General features: G+C 34.3%; 1 protein-coding gene across 1 annotated transcript; it reads right to left on the bottom strand.

Moving 5' to 3' along the window:
- Window positions 1-515: 515 nt before the first annotated feature.
- On the bottom strand, window positions 516-21,260 carry LOC142231212 (uncharacterized). Its single transcript, XM_075301830.1, has 4 exons — window positions 21,172-21,260; window positions 2,272-2,544; window positions 906-1,723; window positions 516-843 (listed from the first exon to the last, which is right to left on the bottom strand). The coding sequence occupies exons 1-4, from the start codon at window positions 21,258-21,260 to the stop codon at window positions 518-520; spliced, it is 1,506 nt and encodes a 501-aa protein (XP_075157945.1). The 3' UTR covers window positions 516-517.
- Between the last annotated feature and the right edge of the window lie 483 nt (window positions 21,261-21,743).

The following is a 21,743-nucleotide window of genomic DNA, read 5'->3' as shown; positions in this document are numbered from 1 at the left end:
GGACTTTTGACAAAACAACATATGTCTCTTTTTCAAATTGTTCAGGAGAGCGAAAAAAAGGTTTAATGTATTAAAATAGTCATGTTGTATTTACATTAAAGAAAATTTTAAAATTTCTTATTATGAAACTTTTTATGCTCTATCTGCTGTTTGTTTTTAAAATTAATTAGGGTTTAGATTTATGGAAATATTTTAGAAAATATGAGATATGATGTTTTGTCAAAAAAAATTTATAAAAAAATCAACATAATTCGATATATGTTGTTATGTCAAATAAATTTTTCCAAACCACAAAACTAGATTTATTAACATAAGTCGAGTTACAATGTTTTATCAAATTGTTCAAGAGAAAAAAATGGGATATGTGTTGTTTTTCGAAATGCGTTTTATTGAAGCTTTTGTAAACTTAAAAAGAAAAATTCATTAAATGTATTTTAAATAAAAATAGTTACTAAAATAAAAATTACACAAAATTCATTGAAATGTATTAAAAATTAAACTTTACTCTTATATAAAATTATTCATCGTTGTCTATTTCGTCCAAATCGGAATCTACTTCAATTGAACATTCTCCTTCAGTCTTTAAATTTTGATAAAAATTGTGAAAATTTTCGTTGATCAATGGCAGCATTTCAATCAAATCACGTTTTTTGTTCATTGAAATAGGCAGATCAGAGGTATAACTTTGGGTTAATGATGCTGTTTGTTCCTTTCGACGACGTTGATTTATATTCAATTCTTTGAATTTTTCCTCCATTGTGTGAGAATGTTTATATTGTAATATTCCAAGTTTGTCTTTCTCATATCGCATCCAGCGCACCATCTTCCATTCAAATTTCTCACCTATAAATTATAGCCTGTATTAGAAAGAAGTTAAAAGTTATGCTTAAAATATATATACCAACCTGTGAAATTATTTGTTCTCCAACTAAAATTTTGCTTCAAAAAAGCTTGAAAGTCGTAGAAGTCATCTTGTTTCAATTCATGGACAACATATTTTTTATTTGTAGCAGCTATTAAGTTCGCCCAATCATGTGGATGTTGTATGGAACCAGAAGAATTTTTTTTCTTATTTTCTATCTGTGCATGAACTGTATCACACTCAAGATGAGTATGACCTACGATAAGAAATTTGTGATCAATTGTTTGAATACTTGGATGATCCTGCAGGATTTTCTCGAACACTCCACAGACATACGAGTTTCGATTTTGTCCAGGACACGAATCACTATATAAAATAACGTGATTTACTGAATATGGTAGTTCCGAAAGGTATTTATAAATACAAGAACCAATATCATTTGCTCCTCGTTTTGCAATACCTTCATGCCAAATATAGCAGTCAGCTTTGTTTGTAGCACCATCATGGATAGTAAAGTTGAAAGTCCATAAAGGACGCTTGTAAATAAATATCGATGCACTCAAATACGGAGTTGGCAGACACTGCTGCAAATCAAATGTACACATTTTTACGGACTTATCACTCATAGAAAGTCTTTTATCATTTCTTTTACATTCATAGGCGAAATCAGCCTCATTATGATGGTTAGTTAGCTGTTGCGAAAGTTCTGATTTTTCTACATCATTCTTGTTGTTTTTTATTTTTGCTTTTAATGTCTCACATTGCGTACATAAATCTAGCTGAGGTTTTTTAAACTTTAAGTCCAAAGTGCGAAATATTTCTTCAAACTTTGAGTTTGAAACGGATAACGAGATCTTATTCCTATAAAGGGTATACAATGTTGAAAGGTTAAGTCCGCGCTGAAAATATACTTTCTTGGTATGCCGACGACTATAATGACTTTGATACTTCGGAATTAAATTAATAAATTCTAGAACTTCATTATGTTTCTCAATTGATATTTTATGAGCAGGATCATGTTTTCCACGCTTGTCGCTGGTAGTTCATCTTGAATCTTACTTTTGCAGACAGTTCTTACACTTTGCTCGGTTTCGCCAAATATTTTCAGGAAACATTGCTTGCATACTCTTGTCTTGATGCCGTGGATTTCAAAATGATATAAATATACAAATTTTCGATTTTTTTGTGTTTCAGACATTTTAACTGACTCTGTTTTCTTAGTTTGAACTTCAATTAAGTTTGACAGAAATTGACGGCGCTTATTATACTATCCCAAACTCCAGTAAGCTTCGAAAACATTTGTTTGCTGTTCAAAATTAATTTTAGTATAGCATTTGAGTCTGCACATTCCTATTTCTTGAGTTTTTCTTGCCGGCATAGTTTTATTTTTGTACGTAACATATTGTAACCCTAGGTTTTTCTTAAGTTTGTTTCCATTTTTCAATGATGAATTATAAGTAAATAAGTCAATTTTGTCGAGCTCCGACACATTGTCGTTGCACATGTTTGACTCCAGAACATTAGCCATAGCCCGAACACATTCGGATGTTATGTTCAGTTCTGAATTGGAACTACTACCTGAAGGAATATAGTCAGAATCATCGAAGTCAGTTTCATGAAAATCATCTTCTTCACTTTGGCTCTGGCTATCCACCTTTTCAATCATTTGAACTTTATACTGCCTAAGTTTCAATAAAAATAAAAAGCAAATTATAAAATAACACTGACTGACAAGTCGAAATACGTTGTTTTGTCAAATGTTGATATCAGTTTTTTTTTTTTAATTGATCGATTTTTCAATTTAATTGAAATAAGTTATTTTGTCAAATGCCAATAAGTAAAAACACGACTTATGTTGATTTTTCGATGTTTATATCTTCCGATCTATATATCGTAGGAAGACGCTGACTAGACCAAAAGATGCGCCTTCAAAAATCACCCATATGATTAAAAAAAATGCAAATTGTCATATCTCGACTTATGTTGTTTTGCCAAAAGTCCACAGATATATTTTAGCCCAGGAGAACAATCACAAAAGGAGATATATGTTAGAAATGCTACATATTATAAATGTACCGCACAGAGAATACGGATTGGTTGTGATAACCGAATTTATTGCCAACCTTCTTTTGGCAGTTGCAGCTACTATCAGTTGGTAGTTGTGTCACCCGAATGATTCGGTCGATACAACTAATATCACATATTGTGTTGGTTGGGTCTGCCGAAGACATTGGTTGTGATTTTGTACATAAATGGTATCGAATATGTACATCTACAGAATGGTGCAGGGTATAATATAACCCACCCGCCCGACTTTAGACTTGCCTTACTTGAATACTCACCATCATTCCATTGTAATAAACTTATCATTCCCCTTGTAACGCAAACGAAATATCGATTTCCGACTATATAAACCTATATTTGTTCTTGATCAGGGAGAAATTCTAAGACGATATCCTTCTGTATTTCTGGCTGTGTGTCTGTTGTAATGACCAGGGTTGGCCTGTCACAAACTGTGACTCTTGCGACATACATTTGCGACGGTATAATACGTATGTCACAAAAGTCGTAAACCTACTGTAGAAAACCAAATTTTGAATAGAAGAAATCCTGAACATTTTTTAATTTAGTTTGACAGCATTCGCTGTGAGTTTCTGCAGAAATTTGTGAAAGTTTTCCCATGGTCAAGCCTATTTTCTTAGGTGGTATCGAAATTCCCGTTGGTGAGTGTGCAAAATACCTTGGGGCTATATTGGACAGGAGACTGAACTTAAAGCTAAGAAAGAACGAGAAAATCCACGGTTACCCTGTACTCGTGCAAAAGGCAATAGGGAAAATGTGAGGACTAAAACCGAAAATTGTGAACATTCCTAAGAATTGAAACTTCTTCGCACATAACATCGTCTTGGATATCATCGAATTCGCTGCTTAGCTGACGCGACTAAAGTATTTTCAGTTTGCGACTTTTGTTACTTTTTCTACATTTACGACGCATATGTGACGTTTACAACTTTGCGACAGTCGCAAACCTAAAAAAGTTTGATACAGACCATCTCTGGTAATGACGCTACAGCTTTCAATAATGAATTTACCGTGCTGAAATTTTACACAAACTCGTCTTTTTTCTGCATGCAGGTCAAATTTGAAGATGGTTTTAATATAGCACCATATAAAGTGATGATCTGAGTTGGGTTCTTTAGCATCGAGACATCGCAATTTCTATTCGAGCAAATTGAATCTTAGATATTTTGGGTCCCGCAAATATGTGTATGGAATTTGGAGTGCATCGGTCCAGTTTTTGGTATAGCCCCATTTCCCGCTCTGACTTCTTGTGTTTCTCGAAACCGACATTTTTATCAGATTTTGTTGAAATTGGAAAACTAGAGTTAATTTGTTTTTTCCTAAAATTGGAAAAATTTGGTTTATATTGGTATAGGTTTGATATTGTTCTCATATACACCGGCCTCTCGAATTATCTTCTTCAGGGACAAGAAGGAGCACTGATCACCCAAATTGCACGGGACTAGAAGTAAAACCAATCTGCTTGGGAGAGTAGATTTTACCTCTTACAAAGTTCTGGATCCAAGCTGAACCTCAACCTCCCAATTTATGTTTTATCATTCTTGCTCTGTTACGATCACAAATAACAGGTAATATCGGTATTTTTTGTTTGCTTTAAAGTTTCAAATAATACAAAAAAATTCTTCAACTTATTTTCATTAATACAAATGACATTTAAAAAATTCGAAATGTTATTCGGTTGTGAATACTATATGAAAGTGGTAACTGCTGAATGATAGTTGAGAATTTTCCTTACGGTTGGTCGTATCAACCAATTTGAATCAAAATTAATCAAATGAGGTAGGTTCGGTTGCCACAACCAATTATCTTGTAGCACGACAGAAAATCTGTTAAAAATCACAACTAATGGTTACAGGTATGACCAAATGCATGTAAGTACAGAAAATTGGTATAATCAACTTTTATTTATTTCTAAATACAGAATATTCGTAAATTCAACCGAATTCCAACTAATCTATTCTCTGTGTGCGACGGAAAAAATAATATATTATAAGACTGACACGGACCACTGTGCGCATATATATAGAAACATAGTTAAAAATACAGCAAAAAGTAATAGTGTTTAGTGTAAACTCAAAAGCAGTGGCGAGCAAGTCACTTTGTCTTATTAAAAATATTAAAAATGTAAATGTCCTAGTAACAATTTTTGTAACATAATTTTTAAATATTTGTCTTTCTGTTTGGTTAATTTGTGTTTATTTTCTTTTGTTAAAGTTAATTTCCCTGAGGACGGACAACGATGGTGTTCGAAATATTGGAAAAAATTAAAAATAAAACACAATAAAAAACTAAGATTTTATTTTGTTTTATTACAACATGACCTCAAGCCTTACAAACTCTACAAATAGAAATAAAATTTTGACAAAATTTTCTATAGAAATAAAATTTTGAGAAAATTTTCTATAGAAATACAATTTGAGAAAATTTTCTATAGAAATAGCATTTTGGGAAAATTTTCTATAGAAATAAAATTTTGACAAAATTTTCTATAGAAATAAAATTTTGACATAATGTTACACACAAAAAGGAGGTCGTTTTTATCAATAATTCATTAATTTTGACATAATTTTCTATAGAAATAAAATTTTGAGAAAATTTTTGTATATATAAATGAAATTTTGAGAAAAATTTCTATAGAAATATTTGTTTGGTATATTTCTGGTAAAATTTTCTTCAAATTTTTGTAGATTTTTTTTGGTACGATGTACAACATGTGCTTACCACACATTGTTAAAAATCTGGCATTTTCGGCTTCTAATTTCTTCCTCCTTAAAAAATTGTGTTTTGAGTGAAAAAGTCGCTACATTGTGCCACTACGCCCCTACAAGACGCTAAATATAAGACACAATCCTACAAGTAGAGAATTTCCCTTCTTCTGGCAACACTGCTTTTGATCATTCCTCCTAAACTAAGCGTCTTAAGCGAAAAGAGTCAAAGCACATAAAAAAATCAAAACAAATACTAAGAAAATCAAAAATTTTATATGAAAAACTTCTTCTGCTCATATTCCCTAAACTAAGCGAAAATTCCATCTGAATTCTCAAAATATCGAAACTTCCATCTGAATTAATACATGACCACCCTCGAAATCGAAATCCTGAAAAAGTTAAAACTTTTCTCCTTAAATAAGCGTTTTAGAGCTACAAGCAGGATAATTCGGGAGTATTCCAAAAACAAAAATTGAAAACTTCATCCCAATCCAAATTGAAAATTCTATCCAAATCCTAAAAAAAATAACATTTTTATATGAAGCACTTTTTTGCTCATATCTCCTATACTAAGCGTCCAAGGGCAAAAAGGAGGGCAATTCGTAATTACCAAAACAAAATTGCATCCAAATCTTAAAAAAAAAAATGAAATTTGTGTATGCTAAACTTCCATTGCTCATATCTTCCAAACTAAAATGGTGATAATTCGTGCTCGTCCCCAAAAAAAACGAAAATTCCATCACACTCCTGAAATAAATGTACTACAACGAAAAAAAGGTTAATTCGTGATCACGCACATAAATTCTCATATATCCATTTTTTCCATATATCCTAAACTAAGCTTCGTAGAGCAAAAATGAGCTTAATTCGTTATCACCCCCAAAAAATCGAAAATTCCATCCAAATCCTCAAAAATTTTAAATTTTTATGTGAAAAAAAACTTTTTTTAATGCTAATTAATTAATTCGTGATCTCCCATAAAAAATCGAAAGTTCAATCCAAAACGAAATTTTTATATGAAAAACTTTCATTTGGTAAGCGTCCTAGAGCGAAAAGGAAGTTAATTCGTAATTACCCCAAAAAAATCGAAAATTCCATATGAATCTTGAAAAAAATTAATTTTGATATGAAAAACTTCTTTTGCGCACATTTCCTAAATTAAGCGACCTTGAGAGAAAATGAGGTTAATTCGTTATCAGCTCATATCTTTTAAATTAAGCGGCCTAGAATGAAAATGAGATTAATTCGTGATCACCACCATAAAATCAAAAGATCCATTCAAATCCTGAAAAAAAAAATTTATGGAAATTTTCGTTTACTCATATATCCTAAACTAACCGTCCTAGCGGTCTATTTGGGATCATCCGAAAAAAAATTCGTGATAACCCTAAAAGATCGATAATTCCATGCAAATCCTGAAAAAAAACCAAATTTCTATATGAAAAACTTAGTTTGCGAGACATGAGCAAAGTCAAACCATTTTGTAATAGTTTATTTTAATCTGCATTGGTAGCACCTTCAAGTATAAATATGTTAAAAAGCACATTACTTGCAGCTTTGTGAAAATGTCCTTTAAGGAATTTAGATTAGGATAATGAATGCATACAAGTATGTGCGTGCTTGTATGTAGGAATTCACCATATTCTTTTACTATAAATATAAAAGACTGTGATTGTTGACCTTATCGTGTGCATGACGACCTTAGATGTTTAAGTAGGTGTTTGGTTATAAAAACAAACGACCAAGAAACAAACAAAAAGCACATAAACATCAAGGTTGGCTAGCTGAGAGAATTGTGGCAAAAGCGTTTCATTCATTCATTATGTAGCTTTTTCATTGATAAAAGCCCAGTATATTTTTATAATAGCAAGTATTTTATTTTTACGGTTATACCTGGAGGTCATATAAGCTTCCGCCAGCAGATTAGGAGATACATTAGAGTATAACTAAACAAGTATATAAAGCAGTAAATTCGGCCGGGCCGAATTTTAAATACCCACCACCATGAACCAAATATGATAGTTTACTTTGAAAACTCTTCGTCGTAGTGGGTTACTTGATAATATATAGAATTGTAGGGGGTTTGATGTCAAATCTTCTCCCAAGCAAGTCAGTTCCCGAAGACAAACTTTAAAGATTCTACATATGAAGACCAGATCAGATTCTGGATTTATGAAAACCAATTTTGTTTGAATTTTAGAGAAATTATAAACATATCGTGTATATGATGAAATTACGCCTCAATTTAAAATTTTAAATATGTAGATTTTTTCCGCCATTATTTGAATACGATGAGTAAAATCTGGAAATTTTACTTTCAGTTTGAAGCAATTTTCATGATCAGTGCGCCTGCTATACCCTAAAAGAAGTGTTTTCTTTTTTGAGATACGTAATTTTAGACAAGCAAAGTTTTCTTTTGACACAAATTTTAGAGACAATCGTTGAATAAACGAAAATACTTTATAAGAAAAGGAAATTTCGTTTGTCTAAAATTTCATTATAGATTACTAATTTCCAGCAAATCGGATAAAAACTATGGATTCTAGAAGCCCATGAAATAAAGCCGGGAGATCGGTGTATATGGGGGCTACACCAAAACATGGACCGATAGGCACCATTTGCTACTCACATATTTGTGATCTTAAAATACCTCCAGATTTTCAATTTCAAACAAATCGGCTAGAAAATATAGTTTCTAGACGCCCAAGAAGTAAAAATCGAGAGATCAGTCTATATGGGGGCTATACCAAAAAATGGGCACCTTTTTCGGCACACCTTTTCGGCATACATTTTCGGCACACCTTTTTATGGTCCCAAAAGAACTCTAGATTTTCAATTTCAGGAAAATAGGATAGAAAATATAGTTTCTAGAAGCCCAAGAAGCAAAATCGGGAGTCTCTATGGGGGCTATATCAAAACATGGACCGATGAGCACCATTTTCGGCACACCTTTTTATGGTCCTCAAATACCTCTATATTTCCAATTTCAGGCAAATCGGGTGGTAAATATAGTTTCTAGAAGCCCTAGAAGCAAAATCGGGATATCGGTCTATATGGGGGCTATACCAAAACATGGACCGATGGGCACCATTTTCAGCACACCTATTTATGGTCCTCAAATACCTCTATATTTCTAATTTCAGGCAAATTGGATGAAAACTACGGTTTCCATAAGCGAAAGACCCCAAATGGGGAGGTCGGTTTATATGGGGGCTATACCAAACCATGGACCGACACTCACCATTTTTGGCACACCTCTCCAAGGTCCCAAAATACCTCTAGATTTTCAATTTCGCGCAAATTGGATGGAAGCTACGGTTTATATAAGCGAAAGACCCCAAATCGGGAGGTCGGTTTATATGGGGGCTATACCAAAACATGGCCCGATATAGCCCATCTTCGAACTTGACCTGCGCGCAGACAAAAGACGATTCTGTGCCAAATTTCAGGACGATAGCTCCATTATTGAATGCTGTAGCGTGATTACAACAGACAGCCAGACAGACAGACAGACAGACAGACGGACATGCTTATATCGTCTTAGAATTTCTCCCTGATCAAGAATATATATACTTTATATAGTCGGAAATCGATATTTCGATGCGTTACAAACGGAATGACAAACTTATTATACCCCGTCACCATTCTATGGTGGTGGGTATAATAAAAAATAATAATAATGGATTAATTAAAGTTTTCCTACTAAAATTATTTGTAGAATAATAAAAGTGATGAAAATTCTATAGGAGTTTTATTGTTAAATTTCCGATACAGAATATTAAAAAATTTAGCGTGTAGGTCTGGTCGTCTTCCAAAATGCGCATTCTCTCAATTTGGTTTAAGACGAAGACTAATCAGTGTTTTAAGTATAGACATAGATAAATTGCGACCACAATGATACCCTACATCTTCATTAGGTCTACCAATTTAGTAGCACAAAATAAAAACTAAAGGAGAGAAAATTAACTTAGTTATATTATATTTAAACTTGGGGCAATGAGCGGATCGAGATGTACATGAGCGGGCCGAGATATACATGCAGACACAGACAGTATACTCCACACAGAAAAAAATATTTACGTGATATTAAAGATTAGGCAACCTCAATTTTAGGATGCGCAATTTACACAGGACAAATTTCCTTAAAATAATGAAATTATAATTAAAAGAAAGAAAAAGAAGAAAAAGAAAAAGAATAAATTATAATCTTTGCTTCAAAAAAAAAAAATTTTATTACATTTAGGACAAACATTTTGAAAATTTGCGTCCCTTCGTTAAAAATGCATGACTTTCAACTAAGGCAAATTTTCGTATAAGTAAAGAAACCCATTTTTAATTTAAAGAAATCGTCCTTAAATTAACTGAAATATTGAATCTTTAAATTTAAGATAAAAACGGTTCAAATATAGACCAAGACTTATTTTGAGGATTTAGCATCTGTGGTTTATTTTTTTTTTTTTTTTTTTGAATTAAGAAAATATTTTTTACTTCGAAATATCCATCATAATTTGGATTTTTAAACTGGCATTTGTTTGTACATGAATAGCTTTATTAATATACCGGAAAAAATAGAAAGAAAATTAAATAAATAAGATCTGTATCCTAATTTAAATTTTATATATCCTAGATTTAAAGCTAGATAGGTCGGTAAAAATTTCCTTATTTTAAAGAACCCGCTCGGAATCAATACCAAAATCCTTAAAGGAAGGTCAAAATCTTTTTTTTAGTGTAGATATGCACAGTGTGCACTTTCTGGTCTCCGACAGAAGCAATGACGTTGATACCGTCCAACTAACAATTGGGAGCCATCGTGATGCAATGGTTAGCATTCCCGCCTTGCATACGCAAGGTCGTGTGTTCATTTCCTGCTTCAACCGAACACCAAAAAGTTTTTCAGCGGTGGATTATCCCACCTCAGTATCCCACCTCAGTAATGCTGGTGAGTAACATTTCTGAGTGTTTCAAAGCTTCTCTAAGTAGTGGAATTCCGTTCGGACTCGGCTATAAAAAGGAGGTCCCTTACCCTTGATACATCGGGCTGCCACCTAACCCAGCAAAAAATGGAGCACTATTTCAGCAGGATTGTAAGGAAGAGAGACAGTACCAACTGCTTACAAAACAAATGAATCAGTGCTGATTTTTGTGGGCGATGTCCCGATTTAGAGCAGGTTCTACATAGCGCTGATATAATTGCTCTTTTCAATAGCAATATTGTTCAGAAGTGATATATAATTTTGAGTTTCCTATTTTATAGCATTGTTGGTATGAAGGAAAACAGCACTGTCTTTAATGCATCTTTTCTGCATGAATAGGTTGCAATAACGTAAACCAATGATCATAAACCGGTTTGATTACTGGTTTACATTATTGCCACTGATACATGCAGCATGGATGCACTGCCTACTTTATTATATACCAAAAAGCGCAACTAAACTATTACTGCTGAAGTACTTTTTGCTGGGAACCTAACCTAACATCAAATGACTGTATTCTGTGTTCGTGTTGCTAGTATTGGTGATTTCTTTTTGTCAATTTTGGAGAAGTGCGGATTTGATGATGAATTTACAGAAATTTTGAGATTTTTCGACATTTCAGCGCAATCACACAAACTCTTTTGTTTGACAAATATTCCAAAAACAAATGAATTTATAACCAATTGCATCGGTTTTTGAAATTTCATTTAAAAGGTTTCATTTCGGGATGATGAACCTAAAAGAGCATTATAATTCTGCAAACCATAACAAGCATATACGGCCGTAAGTTCGGCTACGCCGAAGCTTATGTACCCTCCACCATGGATTGCACAGAAACTTCTTTAAAAACTGTCATCCACAATTTTGGTAGATTATTTTTGGCTTGAGTGGCAACCAAGATTATGAACCGATATGGACCAATTTTTGTGTGATTGGTGATCGGCTATATATAACAATGGACTGAATAGTCTAAGTGAGTCTGAAACTTTATCGGGCTGCCACTTTAACCTAACCTAACTATTAACCGTAATGGACCAATTTTGGTATGGTTGTTAGCGGCCATATACTAACACCACGTTCCAAATTTGAACCGGGTCGCATGAAGTTTCCTGCTCCAAGAGGCTCCGGAGTTCAAATCTGGCGAACTGTTTATATGGGGGATATATACAATTATGGACCGATATGGACCAATTCTGGCATGGTTGTTAGAGACCATATACTAACCTCATGTTCCAAATTTCAACCGGATCGGATGAAATTTTCTTCTCTTTGAGACTCCGCAAGACAAATCTGGGGATCGGTTTATATGGGGGCTATATATGATTATAGACCGATATGGACCAATTCTGGCATGGTTGTTACAGACCATATACCAACGTCATGTACCAAATTTCAGCCTGATCGGATGAAATTTCCTTCTCTTTGAGGCTCCGCAAGCCAAATCTGGGGATCGGTTTATATGGGGGCTATATATAATTATAGGCCGATATGGACAAATTCTGGCATGGTTGTTAGAGACCATATACCAACGTCATGTACCAAATTTCAGTAGCATCGAATGAAATTTGCTTCTCTTTGAGGCTCCGCAAACCAAATCGGGGGATCGGTTTATATGGGGGCTATATATAATTATGGACCGATGTGAACCAATTTTTGCGTGGTTGTTAGAGACCATATACCAACACCGTGTACCAAATTTCAGCCGGATCGAATGAAATATGCTTCTCTTAGAGGCTCCGCAAGCCAAATCTGGGGGTCCGTTTATATGGGGGCACTTTTACGTACACCCCCCCTATATACGGGCCCCAAAATTTGGTTTGCAGACCCTCTAAGAGAAGCAAATTTCATCCGATCCGGCTGAAATTTGGTACATGGTGTAAGTATATGGCCTCTAATAACCGTGCCAAAATTGGTCCATATCGGTCCATAATCATATATAGCACCCATATAAACCGATCCCCAGATTTGACTTCCGGTGCCTTTTGGAGAAGAAAAATTCATCCGATCTGATTGCAATTTAGTACGTGGTGTTAGTATATGGTCTCTAACAACCATGCAAAAATTGGTCCACATCAGTCCATAAAAATATATACAAACCGATCCCCAGATTTGGCTTGCGGAGCCTCTAAGAGAAGCAAATTTCATCCTTAAATTTGGTACATAGTGTAAGTATACTCGTATGGTCTCTAACAACTATGCAAAAATTAGTCCTCATCGGTTCATAATTATATATAACCCCCATATAAACCGATCCCCCGATTTGGCCTGCGGAGCCTCTAAGAGAAGCAAATTTCATCCGATCCGGCTGAAATTTGGTACGTGGTGTAAGTATATGGTCTCTAATAACCATGCAAAAATTGGTCCACATGGGTTCATAATTATATATAGCCCCCATATAAACCGATCCCCAGATTTGACTTCCGCAGCCTCTTGGAAGACCAAAATTCATCTGATTCTGTTGAAATTTGGTACGTGGTGTTAGTACGTATATGGTATCCAACAACCATGCAGGAATTGGTTAATATCAGTCTATAATTATATACAGTCCATTATATTATATATATACATATAAAACCATTCCGAGATTTGGTTTTGGAGCGTCTTGGAGAAGCAAAATTCATCCGATCTGGTTGAAATTTGGTACGTGCTGTTAGTATATGATATTTAACAACCATGCCAAAAGTGGTCAATATCAGTCCATAATCATAAAGGGTGATTTGTTAAGAGCTTGATAACTTTTTTTTAAAAAAAAAACGCATAAAATTTGCAAAATCTCATCGGTTCTTTATTTGAAACGTTAGATTGGTCCATGACATTTACTTTTTGAAGATAATTTCATTTAAATGTTGACCGCGGCTGCGTCTTAGGTGGTCCATTCGGAAAGTCCAATTTTGGGCAACTTTTTCGAGCATTTCGGCCGGAATAGCCCGAATTTCTTCGGAAATGTTGTCTTCCAAAGCTGGAATAGTTGCTGGCTTATTTCTGTAGACTTTAGACTTGACGTAGCCCCACAAAAAATAGTCTAAAGGCGTCAAATCGCATGATCTTGGTGGCCAACTTATCGGTCCATTTCTTGAGATGAATTGTTCTCCGAAGTTTTCCCTCAAAATGGCCATAGAATCGCGAGCTGTGTGGCATGTAGCGCCATCTTGTTGAAACCACATGTCAACCAAGTTCAGTTCTTCCATTTTTGGCAACAAAAAGTTTGTTAGCATCGAACGATAGCGATCGCCATTCACCGTAACGTTGCGTCCAACAGCATCTTTGAAAAAATACGGTCCAATGATTCCACCAGCGTACAAACCACACCAAACAGTGCATTTTTCGGGATGCATGGGCAGTTCTTGAACGGCTTCTGGTTGCTCTTCACTCCAAATGCGGCAATTTTGCTTATTTACGTAGCCATTCAACCAGAAATGAGCCTCATCGCTGAACAAAATTTGTCGATAAACACATTTCGAACCGAACACTGATTTTGGTAATAAAATTCAATGATTTGCAAGCGTTGCTCGTTAGTAAGTCTATTCATGATGAAATGTCAAAGCATACTGAGCATCTTTCTCTTTGACACCATGTCTGAAATCCCACGTGATCTGTCAAATACTAATGCATGAAAATCCTAACCTCAAAAGAATCACCCTTTATATAGCCCCCATATAAACCGATCCCGAGATTTGGTTTTGGAGCCTCTTGGAGGAGGAAATTTCATCCGAGTCAGTTGAATTTTGGTACATTGTGCTAGTATATTGCCGTTAACAAACATACCTAACTAGGTCCATATCGGTCTATAGTTATATATAGCCCTCAGATAAGTCGATCCCCAATCACACAAAAAATGATCCATATCAAGTTCATAATTGTAGTCCCCATATAAGTGACCCCCATATTTCAATTCTGGCTCTCCCCGTACCGTGCAAAAGTCCATATCAATTCGTAATTATTTGTAGACTTACCTATACATAACTTTTTTGTCTAATATATACCACGTATGGACTAACTCACAATTTAGAAAACGATGTTAAGAAGTTTTAAAATACCTTGCCATCGGTAAGTATTACCACAACGCAAGTAATTCGATTGTGGATGACAGTCTTTCGCAGAAATTTCTACAAAATCCATGGTGCAGGGTACATAAGATTCGGCCTGGCCGAACTTACGGCCGTATATACTTGTTAACTAGTAATGTATATATCATATGCATCTTTAGAAAGGGTCTTTTGTACTTTCTGTACTCATAATTGTACAATGAAATAATCACCTGTCTCTGAGGAGTGTTTATAAAGGGTGATTTGTTAAGAGCTTGATAACTTTTTAAAAAAAAAAAACGCATAAAATTTGCAAAATCTCATCGGTTCTTTATTTGAAACGTTAGATTGGTCCATGACATTTACTTTTTGAAGATAATTTCATTTAAATGTTGACCGCGGCTGCGTCTTAGGTGGTCCATTCGGAAAGTCCAATTTTGGGCAACTTTTTCGAGCATTTCGGCCGGAATAGCCCGAATTTCTTCGGAAATGTTGTCTTCCAAAGCTGGAATAGTTGCTGGCTTATTTCTGTAGACTTTAGACTTGACGTAGCCCCACAAAAAATAGTCTAAAGGCGTCAAATCGCATGATCTTGGTGGCCAACTTACCGGTCCATTTCTTGAGATGAATTGTTCTCCGAAGTTTTCCCTCAAAATGGCCATAGAATCGCGAGCTGTGTGGCATGTAGCGCCATCTTGTTGAAACCACATGTCAACCAAGTTCAGTTCTTCCATTTTTGGCAACAAAAAGTTTGTTAGCATCGAACGATAGCGATCGCCATTCACCGTAACGTTGCGTCCAACAGCATCTTTGAAAAAATACGGTCCAATGATTCCACCAGCGTACAAACCACACCAAACAGTGCATTTTTCGGGATGCATGGGCAGTTCTTGAACGGCTTCTGGTTGCTCTTCACTCCAAATGCGGCAATTTTGCTTATTTACGTAGCCATTCAACCAGAAATGAGCCTCATCGCTGAACAAAATTTGTCGATAAAAAAGCGGATTTTCTGCCAACTTTTCTAGGGCCCATTCACTGAAAATTCGACGTTGTGGCAGATCGTAAGTCTATTCATGATGAAATGTCAAAGCATACTGAGCATCTTTCTCTTTGACACCATGTCTGAAATCCCACGTGATCTGTCAAATACTAATGCATGAAAATCCTAACCTCAAAAGAATCACCCTTTATAAATAGGAAAAATGCTACAATAGCTATTTGCCGTACAAGTGATTTTTTACTAACATTCCATACACCTACACATACAGAGCCATTTCTTATATATCATACGTTCTATGAAAAAAAAATGAAAGATTGATATCTAAACAACCATCCAACAACCAGTCACATCCTTTTGATAGGATAACACAAAAGGCAAATTTAATATTTTATTTAGTTCCCCCCTTAAGAATATTCATTATAAAAATTGGCTTTCTTAAGATTAGATTTTTATACGAGAGGTGTGAAACAAGGGCAAGTGAAACCAGTATATTGTCATATTTTAATGCTACCAACTTAAATTTGATGTCATTTCTCAAACGCTTGTTTGACAGTTTTATCTATGACGGTTCATTTGATTGTTTACAAGCTTACAAATATATTTTGATCTATTGCATTTCGAAACAAAGTTATGGTAATGAAATTCAAGCGTGACGTTCAAGGTGGACGACAACACACAAAACTAGAATTGATTCCAATAGAGAAGGACAGATTTGCTCATAAGCTAAACATATCAAACGTGAAATGAAATGTTCACCGAACTCGTCTCTCAATAACACCATTTCTATACGTGCTTTGCGGAATGTGGCACCGTCTTGTTGAAACCACATGTCATGCGAGTCAAGCTCTTTCCTTTCGCCAAAAATCATCCCACGTTAGCGCTCACCACAGTTACGTTACTATTTGCATCATCTAAGAAAAAATACTGTCCAATGGTGCCAACAGCCCATAAACCGCACCAAACTGTGACTTTTTCTTGATGTCTTGCTAGCATTCGGCCAACTTTCTATTTAAGAGCCCATTTACCAAAAATTTTGCGTTGCTTAGGTTGTTCAGCTTCAATTCTTGCAACAGCCGTATTTTAGAAGGCTTGACGCCTAAATCCTTTCGCAAAATGTTCCACGTTTTCTAGAGACCCAATTGCTGTGATCGGCGACGAATCGATGATAAGCAGCGATATTTTCCTCAATTTTCATTCTATGTAAGCGTGTTGATGGTTTAATATCCGACAATCTAAGTTTATTACACGGATGAAAAAGACTGTTTTTCATATGTTTGGCTATAAACATTATATGTTTGGAACACAAATTTTTAAACACAATATTTTTGAGTGCAAGCATATAATGTTCATAAACTAGCATAACATGTTTGGGACATATATGTTAATATGTTAGAACATATTATGTTTGGGACATAAAATGTTTGTAAATATAATATGCTTGGATGCAAACATATATTAATTTAGAAATAGCCTATAAACATATATGTGTTTAGTAGCTTGGAGCGCTATTTAACAGGGAGCGATATTGAATTAAGTTGGTGGTGGTTGCTTGTTATTACAAAATTAACATTTTTTCCTTGGGCAATTGATCAGCTACTTCTTTGATCCTTACAAACTGTGTGGTCCGCTGTTCGAATCCCCGTCCGGCAAAAGGTAAAATTAAAATAAAAAAAATAAAATTGAATAATTTCTTCTACAATGTTTGTATTACAGAAAAAGGTGCTAAGAACTAAAAAATCTCGTGGAAGTGAGAAAGATGTCGGGGAATATACAATTGGGCAGAAACAAAATTTTGAGCATTCAGGTCGAAAACCTATGTTGTTAGAACCTATATTACCTGTTTATTTTCATAATTCATTATGATTGTAAATATATAAATAAATAAATAAAATTTTGAGCACAATATTGTTTGGGAGAATTTTTTTTAAACATATAATATTTTTGGGTGCAAAATGCTTCCAAACATATTATATGGTCACATAATAACATATTGTTTTTTGGAAGACAACATTATTGAATTTGGATGCAAAAATACAAAATGTTTGGAACTTAGACTACCCAAACATATATTGTTTAGACCAATATGCTTTCAAACATATTATATATTGGTAGAGATCAAACATATAAATGTTTGAGCAATACCCAAAAATGTATATGCTTGAACCAAAATATGTTTGGGAGTATATGTTAGAGAAGCGATTTTTTGTGAGGGTGTAGGTTTGTTAAAAATACCAAAATTTTTTAAAACACACACAACATCAACCAAGACTTTTCATTCCAAGAGTCTATCTAGCCGTCAATCATTGTTCCATCATACTGTCTGTCTGTCACTTAGTTCACATGTTCAGTTTCAGTTTCATTCATAAACATTGAGAAATACAAAGCGAACACACTTCAACAATTCTTTTCTTGTCTCGTTTTGCTAGTCTGTTCCTTTTTGTTCTTTTTAGCAATGTGTGATGTTACGCGCTTTGTCTTTCAAAATTGCATAAAGAAAATGAAGAAGAACAATGCCAAATGAAATCATGCAAGACAAGAGAAAAGGACTAACCATACTAATATCTTTTGCACTTCATTTTCTCATATATCCCCCTATGTGTATTGACAAAAACGAATCTAACAGTTTACATATATAAAGATATAAGTCGACATTGAAAATAATGTTTAGATTCTTAATGCAAACAAGTATATACGGCCGTAAGTTCGACCAAGCCGAAGCTTATGTACCCTCCACCCATTACCGTATCTAGACAGGGGGGCTATAGTCCCCCTTTCTATACTACAGTAACAATATATAATGGAAAATCATATACAGGTTTTCACATTCTAGGGGGGCTAATTTTTTTCTAGAGGGTGCTAAGCCCACACCACAGAGGCCTTACTACGCTTATGCCTCCACCATGGATTGCGTAGAAACTTCTTCTAAACACTGCCATCCACAATCGAATTACAAAAGTTGCGATAACGCTTGGCGATGGCAAGGTATCTTAAAACCTCCTAACACCTTCTTCCAAATTGTATGTAATACGTGATATATATTAAATCAAAAAATCTATAGAAATAAAATTTTAACAAAATTTTCTATAGAAATAAACTGTTCACAAAATTTTATATAGAAATAAAATTTTGACAACATTTTCTATAGAAATGAAATTTTAACAAAATTTTCTATAGAAATAACATTTTCACAAAATTTTCTATAGAAATAAAATTTTAACAAAATTTTCCATAGAAATAAAATTTTCACAAAATTTTCTATAGAAATAAAATTTTGACAAAATTTTCTATAGAACTAAATTTTTGACAAAATTTTCTATACAAATAAAGTTTTGACACAAATTTCTATAGAAATAAAATTTTGGTGGATTATTTTTGGCTCGAGAGGCAACCATGATTATGAACCGATATGGACCAATTTTTGTGTGATTGGAGATCGGCTATATATAACTATAGACCGATATGGAACAATTTTGGTATGGTTATTAGCGGCCATATACTAACACCACGTTCCAAATTTGAACCGGATCGGATGAATGTTGCTCCTCCAAGAGGCTCCGGAGGTCAAATCTGGAGAATGGTTTATATGGGGGCTATATATAATTGTGAACCAAAGGCCTGCGCAAGCCTATTCGAAGTAATCGATATTCTAGTGAAGGCAATACACCCCACGAATACTTCGAATACTTCGATTAATGAATAAAACAAAACCACTGTAAAGCGATTACAGTGTCAAGCATTGCAGAGCCATCACATTCAAAAGGAATCGTTTTACAGTTCTTTTCAATATTTTGGTTTTGAAGTAATCGTCACGATACGAGTAAATCAAAACATTTTTAGTGAAGATAGAATACTTTGCTTTAGCAACGACGAAACTTCGTATGAGACACGAAGTAACTGTCAAACAAAAGACAAACTCAATCGTCGATCAAGTGTGTATGTGTGTGTAGCATACTCTTATGGTTGAGAAAACGAAATAACTTCATCTGCACAGAAATGGAAATTATAAAACGAATGGATTTGGAATTCCGATTACATTCGAATACTTCAAAACATTTTTGGGTGCTTGCTTTACTGGGTTCTATTTGTTTTGGTTCACAATGTGCAAGGTTTCTATTTCACTCGTTTGAGAAATGGACACTGAAGTTACTACTCGAATTGTGTGGCGTGTGCTTGAAGTATTCGCTTGTGTATTCGTTGCAGACGTTTGTTGTGAACCGATGTGGACCAATTTTTGTATGGATATTAGAGACCATATACTAACACCACGTTCCACATTTAAACCGGATCGGATGAATTTTGCTCCTCCAAAAGGCTCCGGAGGTCACATCTGGAGAACGGTTTATATGGGGGCTATATATAATTATGGACCGATATTGACCAATTCTGGCACGGTTGTTAAAGATCATATATTTGGAGTGGTGCAAAATTTACGCAGAAGCGATGAATTTAACATGGGCTTGTCATAGGATGGAAGTCCTCCATTTCAACAGCCGTTGCACTGAATTTGCATCACTTCTTTAGGTGCGATCCAAATTCAATGTTTTGGATGTAAATTAAAAAAGTCTGTGATATTTTGTCAAAAAATTATTTTTATAATTTTTTAAAATTTTTAATGGATTCAACGCTTGTAGGAAACGTTTGACCTCAAATATTTTCAAAAATTCACAATGTTTTCAGATTGGATTTAGTATTTTTTTCGACAAAATTTAAATGATTTCTACCATTTTATGAATTCTTACCCTGTTTTTAACCTATTTGAAACAAAAAAAGTTAAAATTACCCATTAAAAGTATGAAGAACCAAGATATAAAAAATTGAATTAAAAGAACTTCCTGGGTAGTTAAAATAAAGAACATCATTGGGAGTGCATCTTCTGGAAGTGCTTTTAAAGTTGCGCCTTTGGAAGAACTTCCAAATTTTTTTGCTGGGTACATATATATAGACATTTCAAAAATTACGCCTTCTAGACCAACAGACGGTAAGAAGCTATATTCACTCAAAAAAAAGTGAACTCTCTATTTCACTAAAGCCAATTTAACTTTATTTTAGTTCATAGAAATATTATGTTTGCAGAAACTTTTCTTTACTCAAACACTTTTTTGTGTACGTTAGTTAAATTAACTAAACCCGAGGAAAAAATATACTCAAATGAAGCATAAAGATTAACTAAATTCGTGTCTTCCACAAAATAGTTCATAATTTCTTTAAATTTGTAAATTTTACCAAAAATGCGTCCATCGTGAACTTCGTATGTCACTAAAGACATTCTTGCAATTTTGAACTCCAAGTTTTTTCTTCAAACTACAAAATTTTCTTCAACAAGTGAAAAAACTTAGTTATGTCTAATAAATTTTCTTGTATTTGTCGAAAAATATTTACTGGTTTTTATGACATCGACGTGATACCAACGTTTGTTAAAATTTTCTACAAATATTCAAAATTTTCTAAAATTAACCGAAAGTTTTCTTCCTGGTGGGTTCACTGTTTTTTCAGTGTTGAGACGCTCCATATATGCACTCACAGAAGACTGTCGTCAACGAGATCACGACAGTTTAAACCATCTGTGCCCCAACATCGTTTCTCTACCCTTGCCTCCAACAAATCCGGCATTGGATTTCGTAGGAAGTAGCTATCCTAATTTTTGGCGCTAGCTATCGAAGGAGACTATTAATTTATTTATTTATTTAAGTCTATGGATATAAATTCTTACAGACTACCGCTTAATAATAAATTATTTCTAACACATCCAAACTTTACCATCACCATCTACTAAACTCCTGCATTAAAATGATACTTCAGCGATTGTCGACTAAGCTCACAATGAAAATAAGGGTCAGACTGTATCTCACCACGTGTGTGTAAACATCATAACTGCTCTTTTCGCCACATTTGAAAAACTAGGCTAGTGATAAGAGTCCTAGAAGAAACTATGGTTGTATTCTCTACAGAAGCTGTGCCTGTATTCTCTACAGTAATGAAATTGGGCTTTTATGCTAATAAGATTGAATCACACACACAACACACAACTTTGTTATGTTGTCACACAATCACACACACGGACATACCTAGCCCCATCGCAGTAAGTGAACCACA

This window comes from Haematobia irritans, chromosome 3 (genome assembly GCF_050003625.1).
Source record: "Haematobia irritans isolate KBUSLIRL chromosome 3, ASM5000362v1, whole genome shotgun sequence".
Lineage (NCBI taxonomy): Eukaryota > Metazoa > Arthropoda > Insecta > Diptera > Muscidae > Haematobia > Haematobia irritans.
Note: the sequence above shows the minus strand (reverse complement) of the source record. Positions and strands in the feature narration are given on the sequence as shown.

What these genes read in the sequence shown, in the direction of transcription:
- LOC142231212 (XM_075301830.1), bottom strand. Translation starts at nt 21,260, where the DNA reads ATGCCGGATTTGTTGGAGGCAAGGGTAGAGAAACGATGTTGGGGCACA. An exon ending in AAACTTAAGAAAAACCTAGG is followed by an intron (nt 1,724 to 2,271) that starts GTTACAATATGT and finishes TACCCTTTATAG; the next exon opens with GAATAAGATCTCGTTATCCG. An exon ending in GAGAACAAATAATTTCACAG is followed by an intron (nt 844 to 905) that starts GTTGGTATATAT and finishes TATAATTTATAG; the next exon opens with GTGAGAAATTTGAATGGAAG.